Source organism: Poecilia mexicana, unplaced genomic scaffold (genome assembly GCF_051168715.1).
Source record: "Poecilia mexicana isolate PSO_F unplaced genomic scaffold, ASM5116871v1 scaffold_17, whole genome shotgun sequence".
Classification (NCBI taxonomy): domain Eukaryota; kingdom Metazoa; phylum Chordata; class Actinopteri; order Cyprinodontiformes; family Poeciliidae; genus Poecilia; species Poecilia mexicana.
In genome coordinates this window covers 11,505,799-11,516,848 of record NW_028263386.1, presented here as the reverse complement: position 1 = coordinate 11,516,848, position 11,050 = coordinate 11,505,799, and the positions used below count along the sequence as shown (strand labels likewise).

The 11,050-nt window shown below is 41.5% G+C and overlaps 2 protein-coding genes across 2 annotated transcripts; one reads left to right on the top strand and one right to left on the bottom strand.

Moving 5' to 3' along the window:
* Nucleotides 1-864: 864 nt before the first annotated feature.
* pter (phosphotriesterase related) lies at nucleotides 865-8,284 on the top strand. Its single transcript, XM_014998290.2, has 5 exons — nucleotides 865-949; nucleotides 1,974-2,416; nucleotides 3,217-3,482; nucleotides 4,223-4,363; nucleotides 5,934-8,284. The coding sequence occupies exons 2-5, from the start codon at nucleotides 1,985-1,987 to the stop codon at nucleotides 6,142-6,144; spliced, it is 1,050 nt and encodes a 349-aa protein (XP_014853776.1). The 5' UTR covers nucleotides 865-949; nucleotides 1,974-1,984; the 3' UTR covers nucleotides 6,145-8,284.
* A 38-nt stretch (nucleotides 8,285-8,322) lies between these two features.
* Nucleotides 8,323-9,902, bottom strand: c1ql3b (complement C1q like 3b). The gene is made up of 2 exons (XM_014998291.2): nucleotides 9,162-9,902; nucleotides 8,323-8,844 (listed from the first exon to the last, which is right to left on the bottom strand). The coding sequence occupies exons 1-2, from the start codon at nucleotides 9,780-9,782 to the stop codon at nucleotides 8,665-8,667; spliced, it is 801 nt and encodes a 266-aa protein (XP_014853777.1). The 5' UTR covers nucleotides 9,783-9,902; the 3' UTR covers nucleotides 8,323-8,664.
* Nucleotides 9,903-11,050: the final 1,148 nt, after the last annotated feature.

Here is an 11,050-nt window from a genome sequence, read left to right as displayed (position 1 = left end):
ATCACCAGGATAAATGACTACAGGCCGGGGCAAACAACTCTGCAGAATATGCAGTCATCTTGAAACTACATCCTGCACCACCTAGGGAACAGGCGGACCAGAGTTCGTATTCCTCTTCACTCTGGACACAAAGGACACAAACCTCTGCAGAGCAATCTGTGAAATTCCTGAAATTTGCAGATGACTTCACTGTTATTCTGATCCAGTTTGTTGGCCCACCCTTTCTCAGAACCTGAGAAGGTCCTCACACACAGTGGATGTTTTGTTCAGAAGAAAGCAGACTTACTTACTGCAGAAACTTAAGAAGTACACAATATATCATGGGAGATGCTGTTTATCTTCTATTCTGCCATTATTCAGTCTGTGCTTTATTTGTCCATCACTGTGTGGTTTGGCTTGTGAATTCATGTCTATGGTTTGGCTTATCCAGAAAACAGGTCAACTCCAAACCACAACAAACAATTAGGTCTGCAAAGAAGATCATAAGGGCTAATCATCTCTTTCCAAAATTTGAATAGGTCTAAGTTCAGGACAAGAGCAGCTTAAAACTCTGCAAACCTGACACATCCTGTACACAAACTGTTTAGACTTTTCCCTCAGGCTGCCTCTCTTATGAACCTTTGACACAGTGCCCTGGATTGACACTATTTGCACAAATTCAACCTCATTTTCCTCTTTTATCTAAACACAGCAAAAAGACAAATAAAATATATTTTTCGTAATATTAATATAGCTATTTATTTTCTAAATGCTTCTGTTTTGAACCGAAATCAAATTCCTTGTTCCAGATTCTGATGGAGACCTTGAAAGTAAGCGTCGAATGAACAATAGTCTCGAATTCTCTCGCGATAATTGACTCTTCGACGCGACGTGTTTTGGAGCTAATCTGCTGCAGCGGCTGTCCGAGCTCGGTTGGTGGTGGAAGTAGAGCACGGTGAAAAGAAACAAGGTTAGAATGCTGGGGGGGGGTTGGACGTCTTAACATACAGAGATTTAATTTCAGAACGTTTTCCCATCTGTGTTTGAACTCCGAACTGCTGCACAATGTTGTTTCGGTAAAAGTTTCACGACGCTAATGTATTTTGAGTTTGTTCCTCAGCAGCTTGTTGCAAAGGGGAGTTTATAGTTGCGAAGTTGGTTCAAGAGTTACGGATGGAGTTTTAAATAACGATCATGCATTTAGTAGCTCACATGTCCTTCTTTGTGCATGCATTATAACATGGTTTGTCAATGATTTAACACCACGTCTGCTTACAGACACACAAATAACCTCATGTTCTGCTGTACGGACGAGTCTTGATTTTACTCTGTTGTAGGACTTACGCCCTTTGAACTTTGTGACGGTCCAGCTTCAGACTTAAATGTTTCTGGGGGGATATTGTGTAATAGAGCCACTCAAAGTTCACGTACATAGTTGTTAATGTGGAGGAAAAAGTATGCATATTTTTTTTATGTTTTTATAAAAATAAATTAGAGTAATGTGGCATACAATCATATTATGCCAAACTGACTGACCAGGCAAGGCTAACATTACACAGTGGTAAGATGGGAGAAACCATCAACAGCAAAACATATCTGGTCTTTTTGGTGGAAAGAAGGCCAAGTTCAGTTTACAATTTTTCACATAATTGGTCTACATGTATGCCATTTGTTTGTAGAAAAATTAACACTACACACAGTCCAAATGGCAAAACACGGTGGTAGCAGCATGATGCTGTGGGAAATGCTTTTCTTTTACCGTAGCAGTTGAAAACCAGTTAGAGGCAGCTAGAGGTGGTTCTACAACATATTGACTCATGGTGATCCACGCAAATCCAGAGAAATTGAACCATGTCACAATAGTATCCGCCTCACGGTAACGGGTTACTTTGCTTTGGAATGTCTCGCAAACTCCCAAAACAGTTTAAGGGGTGTGAGTACTTTTCAAAATAAACAATTATTTACTTTTTTTTTTTTTTGTAACCTGACCTCAGATTGGAGCATCATGTCAAAATTAAGTGGGAAAGTCCAGACCGTCCTGGGTCTTGTGGATCCAGACCAGCTGGGCCGCACCATGACCCATGAGCACCTGGTCATGAGCTTTGAGTGCAGCTACACCGCACCTCCACCTGGTGACGAGGCCGTGGCAGAAAACCCGTTCCAGATGCAGCACATGCACTGGCTCCGGCAGCACCCCTACAGCTGCAGGGAGAACTTGTTCCTGTCGCAGGAGCTCAGCGCCCTGCGGGATGAGCTGCTGGCCTACAGGAAGGCTGGTGGGGGCACGATAGTGGAGAACACCACGATGGGCATCGACAGGGACCTGCCTGCCCTACGACAGCTGGCCAAGGACACCGGGGTCCACATCATTGCAGGGGCCGGGTACTATATAGACTGCACCCACACTGAGGCCACCAAGAAAATGAGTGTGGAGAAGGTGAGTACCTGTGTAGTATGATCTTTTCATTGTGTCTGTGTGTGCAGTTTTCTATAGTAATAAGGCAAATTAGACTGGCTATCCAAAGTATTCACACCTCAAAATGTTACTTTCTCACATTTTGTCACATTACAACCAAAAACTACAACAGTATTTTATTGGGATTTACACAATGGATCAAAACACAGTAGTGCATAATTTCTATAGGGATTGTTATCTGAAAAGTTGTGAAAAAGTGAACCTCTACCACAGTCTTCTCCACACCTTTATTTCTGACCTGCCTGGTGTTTTCTTTCCTTTTCATGATGCACTTGTGTTTTTACTAAAATTAGATTACACTCAAATGACTCACTTTGCTTAACAAGTGACTTCTGGAATTTTTTTACGGGTATCAGAGTAAAGGATGCTGAATACAAACTCAGGCCCAACTTTAAATTCATCCATTTAACTTTGTGGTTGTAACCTGACAAAATGTGATAAAAAGGGGCTGCAATTATAAGTTTGGAGGACCGCTACTTGATATTGCTGTGCTGTTGTTTTCATCCATCACACCTTCTCTCAACACTTTGTGTTAATATGCAAAGATTTTCTCTGAAACTTTGGATTGATTTGAATGGATCTCTGGCTGTTCAGTCTTTCCGTATTGACACATTGACAGTGTGCATGCACTCGTATTAATATTCAAAACTGCTGTTCAAGTTTATGTCTGTTCACGGAGAGAAGAAGAGGAATGTCACTAACTTGTCAGTCGCTTGTCTAAAACGGGATGTTTTCCATCTTTCACTCCTCGTTTCCGTCAGCTCACGGATAACATCGTCAGCGAGGTGCTCCACGGCGCTGACGACACAGACGTCCGATGCGGCGTGATCGGTGAGATCGGCACCGGCTGGCCCATCACGGAGAGCGAGAAGAAGGTGTTGAGAGCCACGGCCCACGCTCAGTCTCAGCTGGGTTGCCCGGTTATCATCCATCCTGGCAGGGACCCGGCCGCTCCAGCTGAGGTCGTCCGGATTCTCCAGGAAGCCGGCGGTGACATTAGCAAAACTGTCATGTCTCACCTGGACAGGTGAGAAGTTCATCAGACCCAGGTTCTGGAACGGGGCACCCCACCGTATCTGCTGGCCAGCTTCCTTACTGCATTACCTTCATTGCTCTCATGAAAAATCTGCTAAAAGCGTATTATGCTTTGAACTTTTCTTTTTCCGTTGTGAATGTTTGTGCCACATATGCAACACATAACAAGAACTGCATACCCAAGTTTGAATTCACTGATTTGAACCAGTTGGTCTTCAGTTAAAGACCCAGCTTTTAACCAAAACCTATACATTTTCAACAGTGTTTTAAGTCAGGCCTTAGGAAATCCATTTAAGAAACATCACAACCATTTCCATGCTTAGTTAAGAGAAAATTCATACTTTTACATCAAACTTGTTTTTTTTTATAATCACTGTAGTTGTGGATAACTGTTCTAATTAATCATTAAACATCCAAAGTTAATGACAAACATGCTCATCAGGATTATATTTAAAGATCCGACCAGCAAAACACGCAATTTTCAGTTGCACATTTCTGAAATGAAATAAAAAGCTGAACATTTAACTCGGACAATGACGTAAATAAAACATAGTATTATGATGGCTTCTGTGATACAAAGTTCAAATCTAAATATCTAAAGACTGCTTAGTCACCGCTTAGATCCTTGAAAGAGTTTGGTGTGAAATATGGCAATGATTTCTTTCGGATTCTCGTAAAACACTGCCGTCACGATGAAGCTAAATGAGTCAGGTTTCTGCTTCTTTCATTCAGGACTATATTTGATGAAGGCGAGCTGCTTGAGTTTGCAAATATGGGGAGTTACCTGGAGTACGACCTGTTCGGAACGGAGATGCTGAATTACCCGTTTAACCTTAAAGTGGACATGCCCAGCGACAGCCAGAGAGTGAGAACGTGAGTGATGCCGCTGCTCTCAATCAGAAGTTTTTCCTCTTTTGTAAGGGATCCAACATTCTTTGTTCAAACACTTCTAATTTAGTGCATTATTATGCATTATCTGCTTTATGTCATGCTGTTATACTAAAATATGACGTTTATGCCATTGAGATGATTTATGTGCCATCCCAATTCCAGTGAAGTTGGGAAATTTTGTAAAACATAAAAAAAAAAAAATATATATATATATATATATATATATATATATATATATATATATATATATATATATATATATATTTAATTTGCAAGCCCTTTTCTAGCTTTATTCAATTCAATTCACTAAGATATGTAATGTTCAGATAAATCTGATCTTGTTTTTGCAGTTGTTCACTTTTGCATTTGATGCCTCCAACACATTACAAAAAGTTGGGATAAGGGCAATAAAATATTGGAAAAGTTGAGAATGCTCAAAATAAACTTATTTGGATCCTTCCTGAGGTGAACAGATTATTTGGAAACAGGCGAGTGTCATGACATTTCTAAAAGACTGAGTCATTCCTAATTAAGGATGGGGTGACATTCCCCTTTGAGTCCCCTTTGTGAACATCTGCGTGAGCAAATTGTCCAACAGTTTAGGAACTAACTTTTTCACCAAACTATTGTGAGGAATTTACGAATTTCATCACCTACAGTCATTCAAAAGCCAATAACACTGACGAGCGCTGCCGGTTTCCCTGGTTCCAAGCTCATCTGCGATGAACTGATGCAAAGTGGAAAAGTGTTCTTTGGTCTCGTGAGTCCACATTTCAGATTGTTTGTGGAAATCATGGACATTCTTTCTTCCATGCTAAGACGGAAAAGGACTGTTATCAGCTCCCAGTTCAAAAGCCATCATCTGTGATAACATGGTGGTGTGTTGCACATCTGTGAAGGCAACATTAATGCTGAAAGGTATATAAAGTTTGTGGAGCAACATATGCTGCCATCTAAGTGGCATCTTGTCAGGGTCACTCCTGCTTATTCCATTGTCAAGCCCGTTATAACAGTGTAGCTTTATAGTTAAAGAGTATGATTACTAGACTGGCCTTCCTGCAGTCCAGACCTGTCTCCCATTGAAAATGTGTGCCGTGTTATGAATTGCCAAACACTGCAGCGGAGACGCCAGATTGTTGCGTTACAAGTTTTTACATCAAGCAAGAATAGGAAAGAAATCCACCTGCAAATCCTCAGCTCCAGTGTTCTCATTTCCTAAATGCTTGTTGAGTGTTGTTAAAACGAAAGGAGATGTAACACAGTGGTAAACATGCCACAGTCCCGACGTTTTTGGAACGTGCTTCAGGTATCAAATTCCAAGTAAAAAAAAAAAAAAAACAATAGTTTATTAATTTGTGAATTGCATATCTTGTCTTTTTGAAGATAATTCAATTGAATATATGTTGATTAGGATTTTCTAATCATTGCATTCAGTTTTGTTTGTGTTTTAAACAACGTCCCAACTTCATTGGAGTCGGAGCTGTCTTTATGTTTGCAATATGCAGACTTTGCACTTTGGTATTTCACATGCTTGTTGCTGGTGCGTTTCCAGCTTGGCTTTTCTAGTGAAGGAGGGCTACGAGGACAAGGTACTGGTGGCCCACGACATCCACACCAAGAACCGTCTGACCAAGTTTGGCGGCCACGGCTACTCCCATATTCTCAAGAACATCGTGCCGAAGATGCTGACGAGAGGCATCACTCAGCACCAGGTGGACAAAATCCTAATCGACAACCCTAAACGCTGGCTGACCTTCAAATGAAACAAACAAAAGAATAATGGAAGCTGATTTGACAGAGCTGTGATTTTATTTTTTTCAGCATCACACAATGAACATTTTGAGATCATTACAATAATCACAACCATTTGTTTAACCCACAATGGTTAAACATAAATAGTGCTAGTGATTTTTTCTTTCTGTGTTTTGTAAACATAATTGTTTGCTGCAGATTGTTCAGATGAAGAACTTTTAGAAATATATTTTAAATTAGAACTTGAGATCTACTAGTGAATGGGCCAATTTTCCCTTGACTGACTTTCATCGGTAGTTGGCAGATCAAATACTGAGGTATATGACTTTAGTTTTCCTTTTTATTACATGTATGAAAGCTCAGTTGTCTTTAATATTTAATAACCAACAAGATGCACTTCTTTATTGATTTTAACCAAAAACAGATACGATTGTTGATGCATGGAAACGATTTTAAAAAAAGTGTAATTGAGGCCTTACTAATTAGTACTGTGGTGTATTATATACTATTTGCTTTGTGTTTTTGATTATACAGTTTTCACTTTGTTGTCAAGACTTATAATTTCCCCTCTGTTTCATGTGCTTTTCCCCCTGTGGCCTCCTCAACTGATTCAAATTAGGAATGCACTGATCTACTGTAGTGTTACAGCGTCTTATCAAGTCCAGAGGACCCCAAAACATTTCACACTACATTCAATCATTCGCACACACACATTCACACACTAATATATTATGTTCATCAAAATCAGACAAATGTTAGGGACATGTGCTTTTATGCATCAAAAAGAAAATAATGCTGTTATTTTCTCCTCCCAGTACAGTGAATATATATATATATATATATATATATTTTTTATCTTAATCGGTCAGTTCTGAAATTGCTTGGTCAGACTTCAAAAACCCGAACTTGGTATTGGTCATCAAAAGCCTAATCTACAAGAAAAAACTATTTTTTTCTTTCCACTTTTGATCATGCATTAGTCACTTTGCAAAGGAGTTTTGCTCAGTATTTGTGCTTTTTCTTTTCTTGTTTTGATCTCATTGGTTGGTCAAAATTAGCAATACACCAACCGATCAGCCAGAGATTGGAATCAGCAAAGTTGATTCAAACGTACTACCACAATCAGCTGTAATGGTTCTTAAGAATTTTTTTTTTTGGAAAAAACAGCAGACAAAATCGACAAATCAGATCTAAATGAAAACACAAATCTATCGACTATAGAAAACCTAATCAGCGCATCTCTAATTAAAACTATTTGATTTGTTTTTGTGATTAGTAGTCATTTCATAAAGGAGGGGCTTTTTTTTTTGTTTTGATTGGCCAAAATGACAAAATATTCTCCCCTCTGATTGTATCCTCTGGAGAGGTGCCCACACATATGGTGCTACAGTAATTACCTTTTTTTTAATTTAAACATCATCGCTCCTCCTCCATTTGAGACATCTCTGTGAACATGCTTCCTGGCAGGTGAATAAATGAGTCTGCTCGTAATCAGTATGCTCCTCGGATCTCGTCTCCGTGTGCTCGTGTTAGATGAGATGTCCTGTTGGCCCCTCATTGGGTGTCTCCGTGTGCCTGTGGGAGAACGCTGGCGGGTCGGCCCAGATGAAGGACGCGTCCTTCCCTCATCTGGGAACAGGTGGCCTCACAGGGTGACTTCAACACATGATCAATGGCGAGATCGCCACAGCTGACTGCGCACCATGAACAAGTACATAAGTTGGATTAATCATGTCAGGGCGTTACAAAGGAAGCCAGATGATTCCATTTTACATTTTTACTGATGTTTCTGATCAGGGAAAGCATAAAGTTCAGTAAGCAGATTGGTGAATGTTTCAGAGTTTTAGGAAAGATATGTCAGTGTCGCTGTCCAGTTTTGGTGACTAAACAGGCTACCCTGCTGCTTAAACCAGATGCCATGTTTGACACACACACATGAAAAATGACTTGCACTGATCATTTTGCCAATATACTTGTGCTTCATAAGCATCACATCATTAGATGCTACACAGTGTTAAAATGTCAACGTCTTATAAACATGCATCACGACTTTTAACATCTTTGCCCAAAATGCAGTGGCTTGAACTGTTTTTTTTTTGTTTTGTTTTTTTTTTTTCTTATTGGTGAATAAAGCACAAAAATTGACAAACACTGAAGTGAGTAGTGGTTATGTGGGTATATAATAAGCGTCTGTGAGTAAGTGCTAAATGTAGACACTTGAAACTTTCAATTTACCACAGCAGCTACAGTTAGTTAATTTGTAAAGCCTATAACAGTTCATTGAGAGCGCACAAGCAACAAAACATCAACCTGACTTTGCTGTACAAAATGAAAACTGGAGTTATTACACTCTCAGCTCCTCACTGCTGCAAAGTAGAGTTTCTTTGTGCATGACTTCCTGCAAATCTCTTGGAATGATGTTCAACAGAAACGGTGAGCTCTTTCTGTCTCTGATGTCCCGGGTGGACTGAGCAGGAGCTGTGAAAGCAAGCTTATATGTAGAGAGTCGGACCCAATTCCTCCAGCCTGCTTCAGTCAGCATACAGCATGAAGCCGGAGAAGGTGCTGTACTTGTTGTTGTTTCCGCCGTGCGCCTTCCCTCCGTCCAGCTTGATGTAAATCTCATCCCCGGGTTCCAGGTGGAGAACGACGCTGTTGCTGGCGTAGTCGTAGTTTTGGTCCGCGTCCTGCGCGATGGCGCTAGCTCTCACCTGAAAAGGAAAGATTTCTACTGATTAGATTCAGAATCAGAACCATCAACATTTTTGATGAATACTAAAACGGTTTATCAGTGTATTTGAACATTTATCATCACTTTGACTTTTAAAGCAGGAGATGTATTTGTGCGTAAAAGCGCAAAAGGCATAAATTGTGCCGTTTTATCCTGAACTGAAGTCCTGGTGACCCCTCAGTAGATTTCACTCGGTAATCAGAACCATGGACAGTTCGATCAACAATGGATTTTTTTTTTTTTAACGTGCAAGATCCGTTCAGGTAAAACGAATCAAACCCTGGTTTCGATCCTCACCTGGTTGTTTTTGCAGAGGTCAGCCCACATGCTTGTTCCATCCCCGCCTCGCATCAGCACATGGTAAACGAAGAAGTAAATTCCGGGTATGGAACAGGTGAATTTCCCAGTTGATGGGTCGTAGTGGTTGCCGAGATTTGTGACCACGTCGTCAAATTTTAAAACTTCATAGCCCTCATGCTGCTTCTTCAGCCCTGCGTAAAACGCTATCTTTGGCACCGTGTTGTAAGTGGCTGCGCTGATGGCACCGGTTGGTCCATTCGCTCCTGGTAGCCCAGGTGGACCTGGTGGTCCAGGTGCTCCTCTCTCCCCGGGTGGACCCGCCGGTCCCGGTGGCCCCGGCTCACCAACCGGACCCCTGGGACCCATCCTCCCGACGCGCCCCGGCTCTCCCTGGGGACCCTGGATGAACGTCGGCAGCGACTGCACCAGGCGGTTGTCTTTGTTCGGGTGGGTCGCTTTCGCCGTGGCTGCCGTCGCGGTCCCATGGGAATCGCACACCATCTGACAAGATCCGAGCATCTCATAGCGGGCAGGAGTTCCGGCAGAGTTCACCATGACCGGAATCAGCACCACCAGCACCAGAACCAGCGCCACGCCGCAAACACCAGTTGCGATCATCTGCGCCCTGCGTATTCGCGGCGTTCTTCCAATTTGATGGTCTTCCAGCCTGCTTGAGGGCGATATAATTGCAGAAGAAAGAATCGGACCCGTCCTTGAATTGCACCGCAACCTCTGGAGGTGGAAAAGTCTTTAAACCGCTGCGCAAAAGTAACCATCCAAAACTTTTACGCCTTGGAGGATCGATCCAACCGGCTCATCTCCACCTTCTTCAGAAGACTTTCATGGGAGACGAGGACATGAAGACTGCAGCTTTCTGCAAGTTTCAGCTTATAGCGCGGAGCAACACAGAGAAAATGGGCTCAAACTGAAGCGCTACTCCTTTCTGGAATTGAAGAGTGAGGGGAGGGGTGGAAATGATGGATGGGAAAGAGTCGGTGCGTTTCTTCAATCAAATGGGAGAGAATGAACAACATACAAACACTGATGCAACTTCAAACTTTGAAAATAAAAAAAAAGTTGTTTTGTTTTTTGTTTTTGTTTTTTTGTCTTTTTTTTGTCTGTGGAGTAAAAGGAGAGGTTTATTTTATATGGATCAGTTTTCCAATTGATTGTTTCAAAGCTCCATCCTACAATATGTTGGAAGGGCTTATCCAAACAACTTCAACTTAATTAGGTCCATTTAAGACAAAAGGTCACACCTCAGTGGCTCCCTGTGTCCAATTTATCATTTGGAGAAAATCTATAGAGCCACTGAAAGGAGGAGAGGAGTCAGTAGGAGCTGGCGTTGAAGGATGACTCCACAGATACTGATGAAACCAGTGTTGGGCCATTTACAGGAAAAGCTGGCAAAAATAACTTAATTATCTAGTAGTTAGCATCAAGCAGTGGCTGTTGGTTAAAAACGGTAGCCCAGATCTGATAAACCACAGGTATTTGGAATGAGATCAGAACAAATCATTTCATAACTTTGCTCCACACAGATTTCCCGGGGAGGGGGATTATATAAAAAAGCGATCCCAGTTATAGCTCACATTAAGAGGAATGTGTACATTTTGTATATTTCCTTTAAATATGAGCATCTCTGAATTTCAAATGGGAAGTAAAGGTGAAAGTGATGCACACATTTCTGAAGCGTTGATTGTGGCAGAATTTCAATTCTGAGAACTTTAGGGGCGGGGGGGGGGACAAAAAAGTCTTTGTTAATTTGACTGAGACCTAGATAGAGCCACTGCTAAAACTTTAGGCTGTCATCAGATGTGTTTGTGCAGTAAAGAGAATCAAGCAGTTAGAGCCATACCCCTGCACTCTCCCCTCCATCCTGATTG